At 51.5% G+C, this 23,826-nt stretch overlaps 1 protein-coding gene across 1 annotated transcript in view; it reads left to right on the top strand.

The window, feature by feature from the left end:
- Window positions 1-15,198, top strand: part of Pdxk (pyridoxal kinase) — a 25,752-nt gene extending 10,554 nt beyond the window's left edge. The window contains exons 3-11 of the mRNA XM_021205444.2: window positions 1,467-1,571; window positions 2,801-2,884; window positions 4,842-4,888; window positions 6,095-6,180; window positions 7,065-7,110; window positions 9,011-9,122; window positions 10,028-10,164; window positions 12,759-12,825; window positions 13,054-15,198. Coding sequence (XP_021061103.1) covers window positions 1,467-1,571; window positions 2,801-2,884; window positions 4,842-4,888; window positions 6,095-6,180; window positions 7,065-7,110; window positions 9,011-9,122; window positions 10,028-10,164; window positions 12,759-12,825; window positions 13,054-13,166 — 797 coding nt within the window. The 3' untranslated portion in view covers window positions 13,167-15,198. The remainder of the gene's footprint in view (window positions 1-1,466; window positions 1,572-2,800; window positions 2,885-4,841; window positions 4,889-6,094; window positions 6,181-7,064; window positions 7,111-9,010; window positions 9,123-10,027; window positions 10,165-12,758; window positions 12,826-13,053) is intronic.
- Window positions 15,199-23,826: the final 8,628 nt, after the last annotated feature.

Genomic DNA, 23,826 nt, shown 5'->3' with positions numbered 1-23,826 from the left:
TGTGTGTGTGTGTGTGTGTGTGTCTTGTTCTGGCAACCCAAATACAGCACTGCTTATTGCTAAAGGGAACTGTCCTTGGAAGCCCCTTGAATGGTTTGGTGCAAGTGTGTGCTCCGCACAGCCCTGACCTGCGGCCTCTGGAATCCATGGTGAGTGTAGCTCTCTGTTCTCTGTACTGGCAAGAGAACAAAGCCACTCTGGTGTTTAATAGTGCCTGTCCTGACATTGTTCTGAACACAAAGGGGACTTTGGGAGCTCAAAGTGTCCCAGAGCAGCCCAGCTGGTCACCAGCCAGCTGTAGAAGCTCAGAGAGGATTTAACACACTTGTGAGTGTAATGTGTTTTAAACAGGGAGGAAGATAGGAGCCTCAGATAGGAGCTGTCAGTGGGTCTCCGTGATCAGTGGCTGCTCAGGACCTGTGCCCCTGCATCTGAAGTCCCGGATGGTCCAGGGCCTCCAGTGAACTGCATGGACCCCACTGACTCTCGCTGCTGCTTTGAGGACTATTTCTTACTTGTGTTCAAATGAGAGCTTGGATGTTGAGTAGTGTGGTTGAGTTCAGCTCAGAGGAGTGTGCTGTGTGGGATCACTGCCATGCTGTGGGGGATCACGGTCATGCTGTGCTCCAGCTGGTGCTCCACAGGCACTGAAAACAACACCTGGGTACCTTAGAGGGGCTGTGTGTGTACCTGGAAGACTGGAGATGCTGAATGGACATAGTTTGCTTTGGTGAAATTCAGGGTGTCAGTGGTTGGCCCCACTGGGCATCTATATTTCTGTAGAGTGGGTGCCCAGGTATCCTGTATCTCAAGAAGGGTCCCAGAGGCCTAGGGGTCCTGGCCATACCAGTTAGAAGGGCAGGTTGTATGCCTGGACCAGACCTGTTTCTTGTTCATGCTTGTCTCTTGCTAGGATTTGACCCATGACTTGTTTTGGCAGAGATTTGATTTGTTTGTGGGAGAGTGGGAGGGGACAGGATGAGCCCTTACCTGCCAGGGGTGTCAGGCAACAGCGACCCAGCAACTTGGCTTTGGTGGCGAGAAACACATAGAGGAGACTGGGAACTAGACTGGGCTCAGGGGTAGGGATTGGGTGGGCTGCCCTGAGATGCCCTTTTGAATAGAGAAATAAGCAGCTGTGTGTGCCCATGAGTTCCTACCCATGTCCCATCTTTTGATGAGTCTCTACTGAGTGAGTCTCTACTGCCCTGTACTGATTTGATAGGAACCAGGCTTGGGAGGGTGGAGACCAATGTTCGGCCCCCAGTGTAGGAACAGGGTTGCTTTGGGTATTGGGTCCCACTGAGGCTCTGGGCACAGAGCATCCAGTCTGGGGCTAAGGCCAGCCCTCAGAAGATCACCTCACTGGGTCTCCTCGAGGAGGGGAGGGGCCTGTCATGAGCTGAGGTGGCCGCATGAGAAGCCTGATCTCCCCCATCCATACTTAGCTTGTTTTCTTCCTATAGGCTATGCCCATTGGAAGGGCCAGGTGCTGAAGTCCCAGGAACTGCATGAGCTGTACGAGGGTCTCAAAGTGAACAATGTCAATAAGTATGACTACGTGCTCACTGGTAAGCATCCCCAGGGTCCCCATCCTGCTGGGGACAGGGATAGGCTCAGATTTCCCTCACTGGACTCTTACCTGGTTCCTGACTCCTTCACAGAGGGTCTTGGGGTATCTAGGCACCAGTACCATCCAGAGGCACTTGTAGATCAGCATCTCGCCCCACCCCCGCCACCCCAGGTTGAGGGTGCAATATTGCTACCCAGAAGTCATCGGTTAATGTTTCTGGTTGTATTTACTACCTATTAGTCTGTGTGTTAATGTACACAAGTGTGTACGTTTGTGTACATTCACACAGTTGCACACACAGTGCCACAGCATGGGTGTGGAGTCTTTCTACTGTGTAGGTTCCAGGGATTAATTTTGGTTTTTAGACTTGACAGCAGGCATCCCCATTCAGTCAGCCATCCTTGCAGCCCCCAACTTAGATTTCTGTGAATCACTGAAGGTGCCATGTTTTGTCTGAATGTGGTGGTAGCACACACCTAAAATCCCCTCACACACGGGCAGGTGGCACTCTTGAGTTCAATGGCAGCAGCCTGGTCTACATAGATGGTTCTAGATGAGCCAGAGCTTTGGAGTGAGACCCTGCCTCCAAAGAGAAAATTTAGCTCTGTATTATGTATATAGGTGTTTTGTGCACACCGGAAAATGGCATTGGATCCGGTGGGTCTACAGTTATAGACAGTTGGGATCTGTTATGTATGAACTTGGGGCAGAACAGCTCTTAACCATGGGGCCATCTCTCCGGCCTCGAAATAAAAACTTTGAAAGAGACACAGGAGTTAGAGAGATGGGCTCCGTGGTTGAGAGCACTTACCACTCTTGCAGAGGACCCAGGGTCAGTTTGCAGCACACACATGATAGCTCAAAACCATAGGTAAGGCCAGCTCCAAGAGTTTTGACACCATCTCCTGACTTCCGAGGACTCATGCCCACACTTGATGCGTGGACATAGTCAGGCACACACACATGCACACAAAATAAATAATTTTTTTGGAAAGATATATCTTGAAAGTTCAGTTACTTGTCAATTATCTAACCTCCCACCCAGCAAACCTCCATCAAAACCCCTCATGTACTTAGGGATCTTCCTGTCTTCCCGTCCTTGAGTACAGGCCTTTGGGAACTTCCTGTATCCCTAGCCACAGCGTCTGGCCTCGTGATGGAGATGGTCTGGTGGTCAGTGTGCCCTGTCTTGAGCGGATAAACCTGATTTTTTTTTTTCCTCCCAAGGTTACACGAGAGACAAGTCTTTCCTGGCCATGGTGGTGGACATTGTGCAGGAGCTGAAGAAACAGAACTCTCGACTCGTGTATGGTTAGTACCCCTTTATGCTGCTCCTAATGGGGAAGGGAACATTCTGTCTTCTGGCCACCTCCCTTCGTGCCTAACCTTTATCTATTAGTTGTTTGACTCATGAGACCTCTAAGGAGAAGCCTTGTGGCCTAGTCATCCGGAAGATTGGGAAGTTTTTCAGGGTGACCCTAGGGTTTCCCATGGAGGGCATGAGAAGGGAGGGGTTAATTATGGATGAAGGCCTGGGGTGCCCAAGATGCAAGAGGTCTGACCTTAAAGAGGTTGAGGTGGGGTTGATACTCCAGGCAGGGTAAACTGTTGTAGGCAGTGGTGAGGAGGTGACATATCTAGTTTGTCTGCATAGTGTGGGGAATACTACCCTGCGTGGACATAGTCAGGCACATACACATGCACACAAAATAAATATCTTTTTGGAAAGATATGTCTTGAAGGTTCAGTTACTTGTCAATTATCTAACCTCCCATCATCCATCAAACCTCCATCAAAACCCCTCCTGTACTTCTGGGATCTTCCTGTCTTCGTCCACAAGTACTGACCTTTGGGAACATCCCAGGTAACAAGGGTTCATGTGCCACATGGAACAGAGACAGTGTTACCAGACTCATAGTCCAAGGCTGGATCCTGAGTGCCAGTCTCCCAGGAGTGCACAGTAGACCTGTCCCCGAAGGCCAATAGCCCATTGCTGTCCATGCTGTGGACTGTGGCCTAAAGGGAATGTGCTTGAACCTGGGAAAATACTGTGAGACTCAGGCAGGCCAGGGGGAGGGCAGGATGCCAGGCCAGGGGACCTGAGGAAAAGTGTTCTAGAGACAGAGAGGTGAGTGATGGTGAATTAAATGTGAAATTACCCCAAGGACCTAATTGTCTTTGCAGAAAAGTGCAAGTTTCTAGGGAACACATTGTTCTGTGTAGCCATAAGGATTGTTATGCTTTTTATTTTTTAAATTTAGGGACTAGGGATGTGGCTTGGTTGGTAGAGCCTTGGATGGGGCTCAGCATAAATGAAGCCTCCAGCTCGATCCCTAGGACCACGGAAACTCAATGTGGTCTGTGCCTGTAATCCCAGTACTCAGAGGGTCAGAAGTTCAGGGTCATCCCAGCTACATAGTGAGTTCAGAGCCAGCCAGGGCAAAGTGAAACCTTGTCATCAGTCAAGGGCACACACTCCTTGCAGAAGATGCCCAGAGTTCAGTTCCAGCTCACAGCTGCCCCATTACAGGTGATCTCATGCTCTTGTGTGACCTCCTGGGCTGTATGTACATACATGCCTGTACAGATGCACATACATACAGGCACACACATACATACATGCCTATACAGATGTACATACATACAGGCACATACATACATACATGCCTGTATAGATGTACATACATACAGGCACACACTCCTACACACCAAATAAAGCTTAAAAATTAAGAAATGAGATACTTGCCAGGTGGTGGTGGCGCACACCTTTAATCCCAGCACTTGGGAGGCAGAGGCAGGTGGATTTCTGAGTTCAAGGCCAGCTTGGTCTACAGAGTGAGTTCTAGGACAGCCAGGGCTATACGGAGAAACCCTGTCTTGGGGGGGGGAAAAAAAAAAAAAGAAATGAGATACTTGCACCATCTAGGCTAGTGTAATGAAAACACAAAAGCAGAAGGAAAATAGAAACAGCAAGAATTGGCGAAGCTGTGGGGAGCTGGGAGCCCTGCATTGCTGACGTGAATGTCAGGTAGGGCAGTTGCTATGGAAACCCTCCTGTCAGTTAAGAGAAAAAAGGTGAGTGTGGAGCTGGGCATACTGTGTGGGAGGCTGAGACAGGAAGATTGTGGGTCTAAGGCTGTCGTGGGCTACACACTGAGACCCTGTCTCAAACAACAAAAGAAAAGAAAAAGCAGACAGTGCGCATATCCGTGGTCAGAGGCCACAGCAAGCAGTTGGTGACCAGATGTTCTGTCCCCTGTCCCCGCAGTGTGTGACCCTGTGATGGGCGACAAGTGGAACGGGGAAGGCTCCATGGTGAGTGGACTCGCTGTTAACATGTGGTCCGTCATCTGCTTTGAACCAAGTGAGGGTCCCCTTCCCAAGTAAACCAGGGTGGCCCTATACAGGCAGGCATGTAGCATCTATGCCTGCCTAGGCTGCCCATGTGTCCCATGGCAGCCATAGACAGTCTGTCAACAGTGGGCAAGCTGTTCAGTAAACCTCCAGGTGTGGACACAGAAGCGAGTGTTTCCTGATGTGTTCCCAGAAAGCTTGATTGGAGGAAGCTCTAGCAAGGAGGAGGGCTAGCCATTTGCCCCTGACTGCAGGACAGTTGCTCCTCTGTCCAGTAGAGACATCATGGGGGTCAAGCCCGTGGCCTCTCACATACCAGCCACATACTCTGCCACCGAGATGCGTATCAGCCACCAAGCATGGCTATGTAAGAATTTTTTTGATTCCATGATCAGACCCAAGTCTAGGGGTCTTGCTTTGCAGGTGGCCCAATCTATCTTTAGCTCTTTTCCAGTTTGTGCCAGTCAGCAGATGTCCATCAGGGTAGGACCTTAGGCCTCCAGGTTAACTGGAAGGGCAGAGATTGGAACCCTGGACCACATACTAGTGCTGCAAAGCATCATGGGAGCAAACTTATTTCCTTGTCGCGTGGGACTCGGATGTCAGAGAGCAGGCAGTGGGCGTCCGTGATCCTCGTTACTTGGGGGCTGAGGCAGGAAGAGTGCAAGTTTGAGGCTAGGCTGAATCCAGATTTTTAAAAAGGAGCTGGAGTAGTAGACCATGCTAGCCCGACAGGCAAAATACCCCGGGTCCATCCTCAGCCAAACAAAAGCTAAAGATAGTTTTAAACTGGTCTTGGTGAGTCACACCTGTAACCATGGTACTTGGAAAGAAATAGGGAAATTGCTATGAGTTCGAGCCTGGGCTACAGAATAAGAACTCATATGGTTCCTGCTGGCAGGGCCCAAAGGCCTGATGCTGCCTAAGTCACCCTGTGTGGTCCTGTGTCTTAGCTCCCTATCTCCCTTCCTCCCTTCTGGGTTCTGGTGAGCTGAGGTCCTGCCCCAGGCCCTTCTCTGTCCATGTCACCTGGGTCCTCAGTTGTGTGTTTCCTCATGGTGGCAATGCCAGGTGTCCGTCCCCTCAGGATTTGGGCTTTGGGATTGTTCCCCTGCTGGGCTCCTTCCATGTGAGTGAGCCTCCTCCTCTGTCTCCTGTGCTGTGCAGTATGTTCCCCAGGACCTCCTTCCTGTGTACAGGGACAAAGTGGTACCCGTGGCTGACATCATCACTCCCAACCAGTTTGAGGCTGAGTAAGTACACAAGGACCAGATGCCCCCAGAGAGCCCTGCAGAGCCCGGGCCTGTCTTCACATGTGCCCTGGCAGCCCCACATATGCCCCCTCAGGCTTTTAGGTGGCCCGTAGAAAACCTGGCCTGCACTAGACCGATCATGTCGCCCTGGCCTGTAAACCTGGACCCTAACCCTGGAGTGGTTCCCATTATCTCTAGGGAATGACAAGAACTCTTCCCTTCTGGTTCTTGGTCCATGATCCTGTTGCCCCATAGCACCTCCCTGCTGGCCAGATGCTCCAAGAAGACAAAGAGGTCATGCATGTCCAGCTGAGGGCTGATGTGACTGGGAAGGCTCAGGTGGAGCTGCAGGCCACAAATCCCTCTCAGAGCTCAGCTCACATGGCCCTGATTAGCTACAGAACCAACTTCCAAAAAACACTGCCAGTTGCCCAGCCTGGCAGGGCACAGGCCTCTCTGCCCTGTGAGCAGGGTCCTGTAAGCACTGTATACACTCACTGGTGGGTGTGGCTAGACTCAGCAGCTGAGGGCCCTCTGCTTCCAGCAGGCTGAGGCGGACAGCTAGGGAGTGCTGGTCTTTCCAGCCCTCAGAGTTCCTTGAATATTGGTTACCTGACTGAGCAGTGGTGGAAGTCAGTGGGCGTGTGGGTGCTGTTTCTGACTACTGCCCTCTATAGGGTTCACCACTGTTGAGAGCATCACCATGTATACAATTTCCCTTATCACACACATCACCCTTGACCTTCCCACCTCTCATTTTGTGTTCAGGCCTTGCCTGGTTCTCATGGCCAATAGATGCTGTGACGGCTCCTGTGGGGATGTAGGTCGGGCATCAGGATGGCTGTACTATAGGGTCTGGCTCACCCCTCCCGTCTGTGTTCCAGGTTGCTGAGTGGCAGAAAAATCCACAGCCAGGAAGAAGCCTTCGAGGTAAGGAGAGCTTCACACACTGCCCTGTTCACGGGGAAGGAGACGGACACCCATCTTCAGGAAGGCATGGGCACCTGGGGGATACTGAGTTCTGACCCTGGGTTGTGATGAGCGCCTTGTCAATGACTGATACCTCTGTCAGCTCTATACTCAGCCCACCACGTGTCCCTCCCTGTCTGTGACCTGTGGCTGCCACAGCAAAGTGTTCTCTCTCAGCTCTGGAGACCGGAGGTCCAAAATACAGGGGCAGGTGGGGTGCACTCCCTCTGCGGCCCCCCCAGAGGTCCTTCCTTCCACCTCCACCTTCTTCTGATTTGAGTATGCTGTTGGCTCATGGCTTCAGCTGCCTCGTGGCACAACCGTGCCCAGAGGACACCATGCATTAGAGGACGGCAGTCATCCTAAGACGTTGGGTCTGTGGTCACTCAGCTGTGGCCTCAGCATACAGTGTGTCTTCTCACACATCAGCCCAGGGGAGTCAGTGTGTGTGAAGAGTGCCTACTGTGCCAGGCACTGTGTGAGCTCTGGACATGATCTCATCTATTGAGGTCCATAGCCTGCAGTGTGCCAGCCACCTGAGTCACCATCATGTCCCAACACTGTTCTGGTTACCTTCAGTTCACACCATCCTACCCAGAAACAAGCAGGCGGCAGGCAGGAGCCACCCAGAAGCTTCTGGTGACAGCTCCTCACTGGGCCTGTGAGCTGCATGTGTCTAGGGCTGATGGGCATCTTCCATTTTTTTTTTTTTCTTTTTTAAAGATTTATTTATTATTATACAGAAGTACACCGTAGCTGTCTTCAGACGCACCAGAAGAGGATGTCAGACCCCATTACAGATGGTTGTGAGCCACCATGTGGTTGCTGGGATTTGAACTGAGGACCTTCAGAAGAGCAGTTGGTGCTCTTACCTGCTGAGCCATCTTGCCAGGCCGCATCTTCCATTTTTAAAGACTTATCTATTTGTGTCTTCTGTGTGTTTTCCTGCATGTGTATGTGTGCACCATGTGTGTGTCTTGTATCCTCAGAGCCAGAAGAGGGTATCAGATCCCTTGGAACTCGAGTTAAGGACAGTTGAGAGCCACCATGGTGGTGTTAGTAACTGACCCTGAGTCCTCTGCGAGAGCAGCTAGTGCTCTTAAGTGCTGATCCATCCCTCCAGCCCCATGATGGGCGTCTTCAGTGTCACACCCAAGCAGCCCCATACACCACTGAAGCCATCCTGTCCACCCTCTGTGACCCTAGAGAGTACAGTGTATGTAGTATATAAGTCCATGTATGTCATCTCCCCCTGTGAGTGGACAGTGGCTAAGTCCACTCACACCTTCATCCACTTGTATAGGCATCCAAGAGTGTGCCCTCGGAGGAAGGCAATGCGGACTGGGGCATCCGTTAGGTTTAAACCCACTTGAGCCTGGTGTCATGCCTCACAGCATTTGAAAGAAAGATGCAGTCTTTGAGTTGATGAACTCTTGGAGTTCAAGACCAGCGTGGTCTACATACAAGTTCAGGTCAGCCAGGACTGTATAGTATGATCCTGTCTCAATTAATCAACCAATCAATAAATAAACAAAACAATACAAGCCAGCTCCGAGGGAAGCTTGCTCCTCGTTGGTGGATATGACTAGCTTCCTAGGTCCTCAGGAGTTGAGGTGAGACCCCTCGCTTCCTCATTGTACACTCAACTCTCAGTGGTCTGACTATAGGTAGCTGGGCACCGGCTTGGCCATGTGTCTGCAATGTTCCAGGTCAAGCGTGCTGGTCATGCCTGGCTGCTCCATCTCTAATTGCAGAGAGGACAGTGGCCTACTGGGGCCTGTCCTCCTGTGCCCTTGGGAAGCTTGCCTGTCAGGAAGAGCCCCAGTGTGTTGGTGCTGACACTCTCCCTTGCTGCTGGCAGGTGATGGACTTGCTGCACTGTATGGGTCCCGACACTGTGGTCATCACCAGCTCTGACCTGCCCTCCCCTCAGGGCAGCGACTACCTGATCGCGTTGGGCAGCCAGAGGATTCGTAAGTGCCTGTCCCACCTGCTCTCTCTCACATGCTCTTGGGCCCATTGTTTATGTAGACCATGGCATTCAGGCCTCAGAGGATGTTTGGGGCTCAACAGGAGGAAGCTCATGCTGGGTCAGCAAGGGGCTGGTTGCTCTTGCCCCCCAGGATAGTCAGACAGAGGGCAGGCTCAGGACAGGGCTCTGTGGAGCCTGGTAGGGCTGGATGGGGTACTGGGGACATGAGCAGACTCACCCACTCCTACTTTCTGGATGCACTGGTATCCATGCAGTGCCTGAATTGGCAAGTTCTCATGTCTCGTGAGCTACCCTACTGTAGGCCTGTGGCCTATTCCAGAGGCCAGCTACAAATGGCTTCTGTGGCCCAGGTGGCCAGAGGGTATAGATAACTGTTGGGCTGTGGTGACTGCATATACAAGCAACACTTTAGTTAATTGTTTGAACGGTATTACAATGCACAGAGCTGAGCCACTGGCTGTCAGGAACCTCAAGTCCACACACATTGGCTCCAGTGAGCGTTCTGGATGCACAAGGGTCTAGGGTTATGTATCTGAATGCTTGTGTGCTGCACACATGCATGTAGACACAGACAGGCAATGTATCCAGGCAGTTCCTGGCACACTGAGTGTTCAACACCCTGCTGACGACATCTTCTAGGGACCAGTGTTTGACTCTCCTTTGGGACAGTGGAGGCAGTTGGGGGTTGGTTATGACACGAGTCCCAGAGCTACTCAATTATGCCACACCACCTCTGTGTGACCATCTGCAGGATGGGCAGTGCTGACTTTCCCGTCACTTCAGAGACGTGGGGACAAGATGGGCTGACAGGTTCTTACTGTAGGGGTGACCAGTATCTGGCTGAGAAGTCTCAGACCCAGTGACCTGGCTTATGTCCTCCCCCAGGGAAGCCTGACGGCTCCACGGTGACCCAGCGCATCCGGATGGAGATGCGCAAGGTGGAAGCTGTCTTTGTGGGCACTGGAGACCTCTTTGCTGCCATGCTTCTGGCGTGGACACACAAGCACCCAGACAATCTCAAGGTCAGTTGTACCTATTGCTCCTCCCCACCATTCCCTCGAACTCCTGGTGAGGAGATAGTGTGCTATGGTTCTAACCATGAAGAAGAGTGGGTTAGTAGGGCCTGGGCCTGAGCCAAGAGTGTGTGGGAGGGTGGAGGTGACCATTGACCCAGAAGCCACCCCGTCAGTCTGTTGCCATGTTTGTGAAGTGATGACGTGGAAACAAAGCCTCAGGGGCTTGGATTTGAAAGTTGGTACCCAGGGAACTCTGGATGTAGGTCTAGTGCAAGCATGTGACCTGGGTTTTGACCCTCAGGGTATAAAAAGTAAATTAATTTTAAAAATTAAAGGACAGAAACTACCATTCACACAGGATTCAGCCAGAAATCCTGGGCCCACACAGCCTTTCAGGTTCCTCCTTGATGAGCAGGAGCCACTTCTGTTGCTGGTCTTTGCTACTTTGTGGGTTCCTTTTTGCACCCTTTATCCCCCTGGTTTTACCCCCTAACTGGAGAGGAGAGAATGAAGGGAGGGAGGGAGGGAGGGAGGGAGGGAGGGAGAGAGATCTGAATCTAATTTCTTTCTTGTTTATTCTTTGAGCTGAGCACAATTACTAACTGAGGCCCTAGCATTTATATACCCTCTGAAGAGTTCCCAGAATTCCAAACAGCACACAATCTGCAGCTGGCAAAACCATGCCTTTGCTAGAGCCTGAGGCAAATCATAGTCACCTGCTGCAGACCATCTGAAGCAGCTCATATCCCATACCTGGGATTAAAATGAAAACAAATTATAATTCTGTGTGTGTGTGTGTGTGTGTGTGTGTGTGTGTGTGTGTGTGTGTGTGTGTGTGTGTGTTTAAGAAACCAAAATTTCATTATTCTTACCACATTTTCCGGTGTATAACCCAGATTGTTTCCTGTTATGTAGCCATTGCCAGACTTAACAGACACTGACCTTGGGGGTAAAAAGGCAGTAAACTGAGAATGCACACCTCTGCTCTTATTCCTGTCATGGAGATAGGTCTTCCTATGGTTGGTTGTCCATCCCTTGTGTAGACTTACCTTGTGTAGAGATAGGACCAAATTAGTACTAGGGGTGTACCCGAGCCATATCTGGAGTTCAGGTGAGACGGAGCTTTGGGGGGGGGGGTCATGCTGGGGCTTTTCTCGTGCAGTATTTGATTCAATGTATGGCTCAGCTGGGGCAGAGGAGTTTTCTTAAGGCAGTGTCCTTCATCTGTGCTCTCCTTGCCCGTGATCAGAAAAGCCGCATGATGACCAAGCAGCAGGTCCCTTTATACACAACTCCCCAGCAGCTCAAAGCCAGCATGTTCTCCCCCAGTGCTGTTGAAGGCACAGTTGCAAAGGCTGGGCTCAGGGCTCAATGGAGCACTTACCTTGCACACACAAGGCCTGGGTTCCATGCCAGCAATAGCAAATACAAAAAGAAAAAGAACAGTTGGAACAGTCCCTACCCAGTGTAGACTGTCCCAGCCCTGCAGACGGTTGATGTCCCTCACCATACGGGACATGGTTGCATAGCTAGGTGAGGGCTGCCTTCCTTTAGACTGGAGGAGGAGGAGAGGATCAGCTGTCACCTAGAGGTGGCAGTTAGATGTGGGGACCCTGGTCTGTCCCACCACCCTTCCTACCCTGCTCTGACCACATCTCTGACTCCTTGCTTTTACGATGGAGAGGGAAACAGGCCCTCATGTGTCACGTCCTTTGAAAACTCTGAATTTAAGTCTAGCATGCTCACTCCTTTTCGCTTGGACTGGCTCTGCTCCAGCCTCCCTCAGGTGTAGGGCCAGCCAGCCTTGTCCAGTCTAATTGGCAGCAGTGGGGGTTCCTTTGCACAGAGCAGCTGAGTTTTGGCATCTCTTGCCCTGTGGAGCCTCACCTCGGGGCTCCCAAGACAAGTCCTGGTCCTTCCAATCCATGTCAGGGAATTGAGGGGTGTCTGGGAACTGGCAGGGTCCTCTGGCAGTTCCCAGAACTCGGGGTGGGTCAGAGCTCTTTTCCTTTTTAGAGTCTTTAAAACTAATTATTCTTAGGGATTGTAATTAAGCACCAGGTGCGCCCAATATCGTCCCAAGGTCAGTGATGCCCCATCCAGTGATGCATCTCGGTCCACAGGGAGTGGACCTCATCAGCTTGGCACTTTCTCCACTGCTGTAACAAAACACCCGAGATCCTTTATAAAGAGCGAAGGTTTCTGTCTACTCATGGTTTTAGAGGTATCTGTCCCTGGTGAGCTGGCCTTGTTGCTTTGCGACCTGTAGCTGTGCATCACAGTGGGATCTAGGAAGCAAAAGACCTTGCACCAGGCCCCACCTCCGGAAGCTGCCATCCCTCCAGTAGCACCCCAGACAGGGCTTAGCCTCTAGCATGTGCTTTGGGGGACCCTCCAGATACAGACTGATGCAGAAACATCTCTGGGGTGAGGGGCTATCCTGCAGTCAGCCCAGTGTGGGCCCATCTGGGTCCAGTGTGGGTGTGAGGGACAGTGAGGCCACCTCTGTGGTGACTGAGGGAGCTGGTACTTGAGGATGCCCTCTGTACAGGGATGCTCAGCAGGTGGACCATTGCCCTGCTTCTCTGTCCTCTCCATAGGTGGCCTGTGAGAAAACAGTGTCTGCCATGCAGCACGTCCTACAGAGGACCATCCGGTGTGCGAAAGGTACCTGTCTGTGTGCTGTCTTCCATGGGGGTAGTCCCTGTCTGGAGTTGGGCTAGAGGGAGGGGGAAGCTCTCCATTCCAGCCTCTGCCTCCTGCTATGTTAGAAGTGAGGCAGCAGGGGGCAGTGTGGCGCCCCCTCCTGAAGCAGGAACTCAGAACTGTGGGAGAGGGAAGGATGTCTCAGGTTCCATCCTGCCTGCCCTGATCTTCCCCGTCCGTGCTCTGCAGCTGAAGCAGGAGAAGGACAGAAGCCCAGCCCGGCTCAGCTGGAGCTGAGGATGGTCCAGAGCAAAAGGGACATCGAGGACCCAGAGATCGTTGTGCAGGCCACAGTGCTGTGAGGACCACGCACACTCACCCCGACACACAGAGAGCTGAGGTGTCTGTCTCCATCCCTGTGAAAAGCTGTAACGTCTGCCTTAGAGCCATGACTGAAACTCGACATCGTGTTTCTACCTGAGAGTTGGGTCTCAGCCAGTCTCTAGCGTGAAAATGTGCCATTGTGCTATTTTTTTAAAAAATGACAAAGCCGTCGTAGAAATATGTGATTCAGAACCATGGTCCCTTCCCCAAAGGCCCTGGGCCTCTGACTGCCTCATGTTGACTCATAGGTATGTGGAAGGAAGGTGGAGGAGGCCAGCTTGCTGCCTCTGGACCTTTCTGTTGGTCACTGGCTGTCATTGCCCCCTGTGTATACACAGTCCTGATCATGTATAGACTGCCTGTGTCGGCACTGTCTTTAAAATCGGGTTAGGTCTTAACTGTTGGCATTGGAAGAATTCTGCCAAATATCTTCATTGCCATTCTGGTCTTTCCCTTGTTCCTGCATTAGAGTTTCTGTGTCTCTGCTGCTCTTTGGGTGGGTGTCCCAGGATGTCAGACATATGCAGCTGCTGGTCTGCGTGGGAAGGTTTCAGATCCCCGTGCTTGGGTAGGCGCACAAGCATGTGGTCACTGTGACAGGGACCTTTTAAGGAACCTGAACATTCCAGGAGATCTGCAAGCCGCCTGGATGTCTGCAGGGTCTCCTGTAACTTGGAGCAAATTCTAGGAAGTTGACCAACATAGGATTGAGCTGCTGAGCGCAGGGCAGCTCGGGAGTTCAGGAAAGTTTGCCTCACTGGGCTCTTGTGGGCACTCACCCAGCCCCCGCAGGACTGTCAGGTGGCAGTGCACCTGCCACATGCTGCTGGGGACAGTGCATTGCTGCACAGGGGTTTGGACAGACAGGGAAGGAGAGACAGAGGTGGCTCCTGCCCCCTGGTGGCAGACTTAAGTGCGGGTTCTCTCCCCTCCCCTCACCCTCATTTCTGGATTCTGTGCCCACCTCATGTGAAGCCAGCTAGCTCTCTGCCTCCTCGGAAGGTCTTCTCTACAGAGCGTATTGGCATTATGTATGCAGGGACAGCTCTTAGACCCCAGTGGGAGACTGTGACATGTGAATTTCCTGGCTCTGCTTCCCAGAGTTTAGGGTCCCTAGTCATGGCTGTGAGTTTGGACTTTCCATTCATGACATTATGATCTCTCTACCGCACCTGTATCCCTTTTCCGCAGTCAGGAGACCTGGGAGGCTGGAAGAGGTGGAGAGTGCATTATGCCTCCCTCTTCCCCCAGAAGCACAGGGTCTCCATGGAACGCTGAGGGCCATACCCTTTCACCATTAAAATGCCCCAGATGGAGGAGATGCTGGTCCACATGGACCTGAACCAGCCCATATTCTGAGGTACCTATTGATAAGCCTTTTACAGCTTTGAAGGAAACAGAGAACTGGACTCCCTCTCTCTCTCTCTCTCTCTCTCTCTCTCTCTCTCTCTCTCTCACACACACACACACACACACACACACACACACACACACAATGTAATTTTAAAAAGTTCTTTGGCCATCAGTACCCCAGGACAAGATTAGCAAGCTCTCTGGTAAGACCACAAAGCCTGACATGTGTCCAAGCCTGGTCCCAATGTTGCACCTCTGAGCCCCAAGAAAAAGGAAAGCGAAGGCAGCATCTTATGAGGACCAGCCTCCCTCCCCCAAGGCTTAACACAGGAAATCCCATCACTGCCTCTTAGATAGCAGAGAACACCACTGCCAGTCACTGGGGAAACTTCCTTTTTCTTTGCAAGTGTTGAAACTGAACTGGAGAGGTGACCCTACTGGCAAAATACGTGCTACCAGAACACGAGGACGTGAGTTCCATCCCCACCACCTAACTGTGGCCGTACAGGGTGGTAGGTAGAGACAGGAGCGTCCCTGGGCCTCACCTGCCAGCCAGTGTATTCATATTTATAATCTCCAGGTTCAATGATGAGAGACCCAGTTCTAAAACATAAAGTGGAGAGCAATTTAAAAAAAAAAAAAAAAAAAAAAGAACTGCACATGTTGGACCCCTACTTCAAACACATGAAAAGGTTAAGGGCAGGCATGGGCTGGAGGACAGCTTGTGAGAGAGATGAGGTAACCTCTGGCACAGAGGGACTGTGTGGCAGTTTTATGTGTACTGGACTAAACCAGCAACTACACCAGGAAAGGCTTAGCTCTTTTGTTGTAGCCCAGAGCTAACAGCTGGGTGACTTCTGTGTGCCCCCTCCTATCCTACCCCAACACCCCAAGAGAACTTCCTCTAACTCTGAACTTTGGTGTCGTCTCGGTTGACCTCCTACCTGCTTTGGAGCTAACAGGACAGGACCAGAAGCTGTGGCTAAGGCATGTGACTAAGAGGAGTCGATTAGTGCTTTGAGCACGGACACAAGCTCTGAGAAGACTTTCCAGAGAACCGTCTGCGGCCCTGCCAGCTGGCAGGCCCCTGTTATCCAAATCAGAATTGGCTTTTACTTTCACTTTCCAGAGTTTAGTAAGGAAATAATGTGTTTGGAAAGGAAGCTGCATTAGCCCAGTGTTACCCACTTCCTATTGGGGACTTCAATTCTGTCTCAAAACATCTCCTTCAACCTCCTGAATACTAGGAAGGAATTCCCACATGTGATTCTTCTCAAGTCGCTGCCTGCTCCTGTGTGGAAATCCTGGTCCTCTGTCGTACTTCTGCAGTATGTTAATGATTGTAAAAAATGACGCAGCGGTCCTTGTCTTTTTAACTTGTGAGAGCCCACTTTTTAAAAGTGGCTTGATTTTTCAGTGGAAGCACTCTGGGCTTCACTGTGCTGAGGTGGAGATTTGAAAGGAGGGGACTGTGCGCCCCACAGGCTGTGTTCCCAGTATGATGTCAGCACCATCACCTGAGATAAGCGACCAGCACAGGCTGTTAGGGGTCAGGCTGTCTCCTGTCCTGGTTGAGGAAGGCAGGGGCCCTGGAAGGAGCCAGGTTGGCCAGAGCAGCACTGAGGCCTTTGCTGTGTTCCTGGGCAGCTGCTAGTTAGAGTTCCCAGCTCCCATTACTTCAGACCTTACATTGTCTATAAAGTGAAGGGGAAAAGAAGTGAGTGTATTTTGTCTCCAAGCTCTTGCTTCCTTGCGGCCCTTTGAGGGAATCATTAACTTGGGGTTTCAAGCCATACTTAGGTAGTTCTTACATGCCCAGTGACCATGGGCTGGGCCCACCTGCTTGCACTGGGCCCTCCATGAGCCTTTCTTCTGGGGCACTGGAATTTGAGTGGACAGGCATGGACCCAGTCTTTGGTGGTGAACCTTCCAGAGGGTGCCACGGCCCAGTGCTCCCTTTTATTGCTGCCATCTGGGGTGCCTCTCTTCCAGACATCCACGCAGCTACCTGCACTGAGAGGCCCTGGAAAGCCATGTCTGTCCATGTGACAGATGGATGCTGACCACAAAAGCCACCAGTGGATGCTAAGAATGGGTGTCCCTCCAAGGGGCAGTTCTGGGAGATCAGGTTCAGTGTAAGGTTACAGTTGAGCTGCAGTCTCTGTAGGGAAAGTGGTGACCCCTTGAATGATAGAGACGCACCCTGAATTGGAGGTGCAGCTGAGCATGCATGCGCCAATTCCGGTGCTTTTCCACACTTTTGGTGGAAAAAGCTCTTGTAGATGGCTGGCAGGTGCCAGTCCTATAGAACCAGAGAAGAGAGGTTTCTACCTCCACTTGCAGTCTCAGCAGCCACCAGCAGGGGTCAGGGTGGAGCCAGAGCAGTGTCACAGGCCCAGGCAGATGCTGGCACCAGCAAATTAAACAGTAGTCATTGGTTGTTTTTTACTGTGTACATCTTTCTGTCAGGCCTCAGACTTGGCATTGTGCAACACCTGGTAGTAAATGGGAATCAGTGTGTCCCCAGGTCAGCCTGACATCCCAGGAGGCCATTATGTTGTCAGCATGGCCAGAACTGACGATTTGTAAATTTTCGGTGTTTCCTTGCTGACTCTGGTTTATTCTTGTGGCAAGCACTTTCTATGGAGAGATTAATATAAAAATAATGTTTTATAGGCCATATTCTCCCTTCACGGCACCCTAGTGAGTTTAATTCGCTTTAAACCAGAATCTAATGTGTAATTTTAAATTTAACAGTATTTATTTTTTGTATGTTAATGAAATTTTTTTCCCTGGCATGGTGATACACACACACCTACAGTCTCATACCCTAGAGACTGAGGCAGCAGGATAGCTATGGAGTAAGACGCTCACACTCACACCTCCCCCCCCATACACACACATACAATTATTCCTGGAATTATTTTCTTCCCTCCTTCCTTACATCCTCCCCCCTCCCTCCCTTCTTCCTTTCTTTCCTTTTTTAATTTCTAGTGGAATAAACAATTTTAAGAGGATGTCCTCAGAGCAGGAGTCTTGATCTCCTCTGGATTACCTTCCCTGACTGGCTGAGCTCCCCCAGGCCAGCATCTCCTTGTTCCTTCCCCTGGCTCACCGTCAGGCAGTTTCTGGTCTTTGTGCAATAGAATACACATTCCAGGTGGAAAAGGTCTCCCTGATGCCCTGGGAACCCCACCCTGACCCGGTTAGAGCTGCCTCTGCCCCGAGGCTACAGGTGGGTGGGAACAGGGGAAAGCTTGCCACTCAGACATCCATGGCTGGAAGCTCCCAGAAGGCCTTGGTGTAGCCTTGGCCATACCTCACTGCCCATTCTATGGAGCCAACAAGTCCCATGAGACGTTGGGTAGAGCCATGTATGCACCCCACGGCCTGCCTTGCAGGGCTAGGCAGTGCCCCCATGAAGGCAGGTGTAAGTGACCTGGACTGGGACTCTGGAAGCCTCTGAGCTACCAGATTCATGCCTGACATGAGGAGGGTGTGTCCTGGGGGTGACAGAACATGGTAGAGGACATGGACTTAGCACATCCTTCTCCCTCATGTCCCACAGAGCAGGAAGTTCCCTCAAAGCTCAGGCCTGAGTCCCACAAAACACCTGAGACCATTTTCAGAACGATGGGAGAGGAGGCGTGGGAGAGGGGGCGTGTGATGTCAGTGTTTTGTGAATGGGGGTGAATTCTTCATGAACAAAGCTCTTTAAGGATGAGACACAGGCGACATCTCGAATGCTCTTAGCTTCATAGCTGCCCATTCCTGACACAGAACCTGTCAGAATTTCAACCATGTGTGGCAAACCTGGACCAACTGGAGGATGGGCTGCACCTGTAGGGCTGGCCCAACCCTCCCCCCTCCCCGCTAGTCCTTCCCAGAGACCACGCCTCTGTGGAGGCCCCTGACCTTCAGAGCAAAGCACAGTTGGCCCCTCAGTCCCTGCTGCGCAGGAGGGGCGTGCTCTGGGCTCAGATGGTCTCCTGCCCAAGTTCCCCCAGCCCTGTGTACCGTGTCCCCCATCAGTGTGTTTGTGGACATGAGCACCTGTCAGCACTGTGTAGCTGTGTCTGTTTTGTGCTGGTCTGTTGTCTTCTATGACTATCCAAATAAATATTTTCATTGCAGTTGTCTTGGTGTGGTCATTTCTCCTCAGCTGGTCTCTTGTGGGGACTGCTCAGAAGGAGCACCTGGATTCCCAAAAACTGTCCCCAAAGTGTGTGCTTGTGGTGGCCGGCAGCTCACCCTTCACTCTCTTCTGTCTCAGGAGACTATTGGGTGCTTTGGGCCCAGCCCCAAGGCTTCCTACATGGCTCTCTGTGGTGGGCACTGAGAGACGGAGTATGCCCAGGTGATCCACCGGCAAGGATCTGAAGACCAGCCATTGGCTAACGATCGAACAGTTCAGTTGCTCCTGAGTTCTGGTGCCACCTGGCTCCTTGACCTTTGACAGCGACATTGAATGGTGAGGCATAGGAGTTCCATGACCATAACGTTTTTATGGGCTTAGGTGTAAGGCATTGGAGCAATTCAGAGAAAGGCATGGAGGCAAGAGGGAAGGGAGGGTCTTAGAGAAGAGATCCTTGGGTCCCTATTTTGCCATTCAGCACGAGGGGATGTGAGGTCCTGCAGAGGCTGGCTGGGACAGAATAAACTAGTGTCCGGTGACTACTGCCTTGACTTCTTCCATTTAAGGAGACCTCCGTTTATTTAGATATTGGGAGGCCGAGTGTATTCAGATGGGATGGCAGCAGCTCCTGAAAGTGCCAGGCACCAGAAATCACCAGCTTTTCCATACACAAGGCTGAAGCACTTTGGCTTGTGGCCCTTCCTCCATGTTTGCTATCGGAAGCAGCATCTTCCAAGGCTCACGATTCAGATCTTCCCACTTCCTAAGGTATGACACTGGACCCCACAGCAATTAGGATCACCTACCTCTTGAGACCTCCAGTTGAATCCTGTCATCAGAGCTTTGCCATGCCAGGTACCATCTCTGGAGGCCATTCCTCAGTGGGCCACATCCTGAGACAACAGTGGTGTCCGGTGGGGGTCTTGAATTGGTCCTCTCTCCCTGGGATCTGAGTCGAACCTCCCCCTGAGGCTCACGGTTAATCTCACCCAACTCAAGGTCTCCCCTCGTGAGGAGAGGAAGGCCAGCTTCCAGCTCACTACCCTCAGGGGTTCCAAGTTGGTGCTTGGACCAGGAAGCCAGGGTCGTCCAAGTGTCCAGCCAGTAGTGATGGACATGCCCTTGCAAGAGCAAGGGCAGTCGAGGGAAAGGAGGTGGGGCAGGAGGTCCCAGGGTGTGTAGTAGCCAGAGGACTTGTGGGTTGCTATGCCTCATTAGACGGCCAGCAAGATCTGGTTGTTCCAGTCCCTGGGGACAGCTCCCTCCTGTGCATCCTGTCTCTCCTGAGCACTTCTGGCCCTTGCTGAGTCCAATCCTGACTTTCCAGTTTGCCCCTGCACCCTGGTGGGGTCTTGTGCCATCTGTTGCCTTCAGCTCTGTGTGAGGCCAGTGCTTGCTAAGCCAGACTTTCACTACCTCAGGGAGTTACCAGGACCAGGCTAAGCTGGTTAGTGACAGTGCTTTTCCCTCCAGAGGCTGACCCAGGCCATCAATGCTTCCCTGTAGCATGGCTTTACCCACCCTTGGAGGGTCTGCCTGCCATGTCCAGAACCCAGCCAGGGAAGCAGGGAAGGACGGAGAGTCCTGGCACCACCTCTCTGATCCCCTGTTGCAATATAGCACTTCACAGTGGTTGACCCACTCGGAATGAGAAGTCAGGATGTGGCTGTAAAATGCAAGTGGAGAACAAGATGAACTCTAGATAGATGTCTGTCCCCCTGGTGAGGTCTTCCAAGCACCACAGTTAGGGTGAGGACAGGCTGGCCCTAGACCCAGGAGCACCAGTGTGTGGGCAGCAAGGGCAGCAGACACAATGCATAGGGAAAGAGCTTCCCTTGCCAGCCCTGCCCACTCCTGCAATTTTTACCTAAGGCAACAAAACTGTGAGAGGATTAGTTCTTGACGCTTAAGCCATTTGTTGTGACAGTTTCTGGACAATATGCTTGGTGCCTGTGCCCAGGCATGGACACAGGGTTTTTGTTTGTTTGGTTTGGTTTGGTTTTTTGAGACAGGGTTTCTCTGTATAACCCTGGCTGTCCTGGAACTCACTTTGTAGACCAGGCCAGCCTCGAACTCAGAAATGACACTGGGTTTTTTTTGTTTTGTTTTGTTTTGTCTTGTTTTTTATGGGGCTTCTCTGTGTAGCCCTGGCTGTCCTGGAACTCACTTTGTAGACCAGGCCAGCCTCGAACTCAGAAATGACACTGGGTTTTTTTTGTTTTGTTTTGTTTTGTCTTGTTTTTTATGGGGCTTCTCTGTGTAGCCCTGGCTGTCCTGGGACTATTTCTATAGACCAGGCCAACTCACAGAAATCCACGTATGCCTGCCTCTCAAGTGCTGGGATTAAAGGCGTGCGCCACCACGCCCGGCCTTCTTTTTTTTTTTAATGATGAGTACACTGTGGCTATCTTCAGCTACACACCAGAAGAGGGCATCAGATCCCATTACAGATGGTTGTGAGTCACCATGACCTCTAGAAGAGCAGTCAGTGCTCTTAACCACTAAGCCATCTCTCTAGCCCAAAACCCAGCTATTCTTAAAGCTTGGCCTACAGCAAACATCCTCTCCTGGCTTCTGCTCCTAGCATCCAACCTTGGCTGCTGGGCGCGTCTCTGCAACAAGCTGACCTCCCTCTCTGCTCCTAGCCCTCCCGTGGCTCCCCATCTCTCTCCCATCAGAACCACCACAGGACGTTATGCATGGTGGCTCCCAGGCCCACATCCACAAAACCTGACTGTTCCGCTTCCCCAGTGACTCTGATGTCATCCAGGCAGGAACAGTTATGCTACCTCCAAGCAACCCATGAGAGCTCCTGAACCTGCAGGTAGTGGAGAAATTCCTGCCCTCAAGACTGCAATTTTCCCCTTGCACGACATGCATCCAATTAAGATCGCATGCCTCGTTATCAGTGGCTTAAAGAGCACTCTTTCCAGTGCAGGCTGCAGAGCAGGAGGGTGTGGTGACACCAGCTGACTCTTCTCCCTGCGGCCAAGGACACTGTTAGCATTCCTGGCTGCCCTGCTGAGGGCTCTCAGACTTCACCCAGCCCAGTACATGGCTACTCCGCCCAACTAAATGGAGACACGGGATGCAAAGCCTTCAAAACAGTAACTGAGACCCCTGGATGCCTGAGGGCTGGGTACCAGTGCTTGCTGCTTGGCTCTGAGATCTGAGCGAAGGCCTGAGGCTCTTGGGAAGGAGTACCCTCTAATTAGTACCTTCTCAATTCCATACCTACCAGGGCAGCATGAGCAATGTCTGTCAAGAGGCTGGGTTCATATGTGGAGGCAGAGTGAGCACCTTCAAACCTCCTTTGCCACACAAGCCCCAGCTTGGAGCAGCTCACTCTTTTTTTTTTTTAAAGATTTATACATAAAATAATGTATATGAGTACAGTGTAGCTCTACAAATGGTTGTGAGCCTTCGTGTGGCCGCTGGGAATCAAACTCAGGACCTTCGCTCGTTCCGGCCCTGATCGCTCCAGCCCAAAGATTTATTTTTTATTATATGCAAGTACACTGTAGCTGTCTTCAGACACCCAGAAGAGGGCGTCAGATCTCATTACAGATGGTTGTGAGCCACCATGTGGTTGCTGGGATTTGAATTCAGGATCCTTCAGAAGAGCAGTCAGTGCTTCCAACTGCTGAGCCATCTCTCCAGCCTGAGCAGTCCATTCTTGCCTGTGCTGTGGCAAGGCATCCTTCACATCTGGACTTAAATGTGGTGCAGGTGCTTGAAACAGTTAGCATCAGTGCATGGTGATGCTGTCAGCCTGCACACCACTGAAGCATGCCAATCATTTTCCTTCCAAGGGGGCAGAGGTGATGAGATGTCAGGCAGGTGCCAGCCTCTGGGGCAGGGCTTGACCCTAGGCACAGGGAGAAGCCTCACCTACCATAGGGTGCCACAAGCAATGGATGGCTTTGCTTATCTCTCGAGTCTTTTGTCCACATTGCTCAGGCAGGACACTCTGAGGCAAGGCATGTCCGTCAAAATCATAAGAACATCTGCCTTCCAATGTCTAGAAGGGTCATAGCCCATCGTAAGTCCTTAGTGAGGGTGTGGCTTTGTTGCCTGCCCTCTGTTCCAGAATGAGCATCTAGTGAGGCTGGGGACCCAGCATCTTTATTGGTACAGAAGGTTGGGCTTCCTAACCATCAGCTTGCTACATCTCCAAGCCCTTAGCTCTGGCTCTTCTGGGCACACAGATCCTGCAAGCAGAATGTCTTCCCACATGGCTCCAAAGGAATCTTCGAGGCCTTCCAGCCACGTCTGTGCTCCCTCCTTCAGTGCTCTCTCCCAGCGTGTGCCTTCATTCTGCTACAGCCTGGGCAGTCGGAGACACCCCTCAGCTCCCATGTCCTCCTTCTCAGATCTCAGGGGGAACATGGCTCCTTTCACCCACCCATCAGGCCCCCACCTCTCATGCACACCCACCCGACTTGTCTGCTGTGGTTTAGGTGTGAAACACCCTCTGGGGCCAGCGAGGTGGCTCGGCGGGTAAGAGTGCTGACTGCTCTTCCGAGGGTCCTGAGTTCAAATCCCAGCAACCACATGATGGCTCACAACCACCTGGAATGAGATCTGACACCCTCTTCTGGTGCATCTGAAGACAGCTACAGTGTACTTAGATATAATAATAAATAAATCTTTGGGCCAGAGCAAACAGGGACTGAGTGAGCAGGGTTGACCAGAGAGAGCAGAGGTCCTAAATTCAATTCCCAACAACCACATGAAGGCCCACAACCATCTGTACAGCTACAGTGTACTCATATACATAAAAATAAACAAATAAATCTAAGAGAGAGAGAGAGAGAGAGAGAGAGAGAGAGAGAGAGAGAGAGAGAGAGAGAAAGAAAGAAGCACCCCCCCCAAAGACTCTCACACTAGCCCGGCAGTGGTGGCGCACGCCTTTAATCCCAGCTCTTGGGAGGCAGAGGCAGGCGGATTTCTGAGTTCGAGGCCAGCCTGGTCTACAGAGTGAGTTCTAGGACAGCCGGGGCAATACATAGAAACCCTGTCTCGAAAAACAAAAAAAAAAAAAACAAAAAAAAAACAAAAAAAAACAAACAAAAAACAAACAAACAAAAAAAACCTTTAGCATCTCACCAGAATGCTGTGAGCTCCAGGATGGCCTGAGGTGATATCGT

Source organism: Mus pahari, chromosome 9, assembly GCF_900095145.1.
Source record: "Mus pahari chromosome 9, PAHARI_EIJ_v1.1, whole genome shotgun sequence".
Lineage (NCBI taxonomy): Eukaryota > Metazoa > Chordata > Mammalia > Rodentia > Muridae > Mus > Mus pahari.
This window is presented reverse-complemented; position numbering and strand designations above follow the sequence as displayed.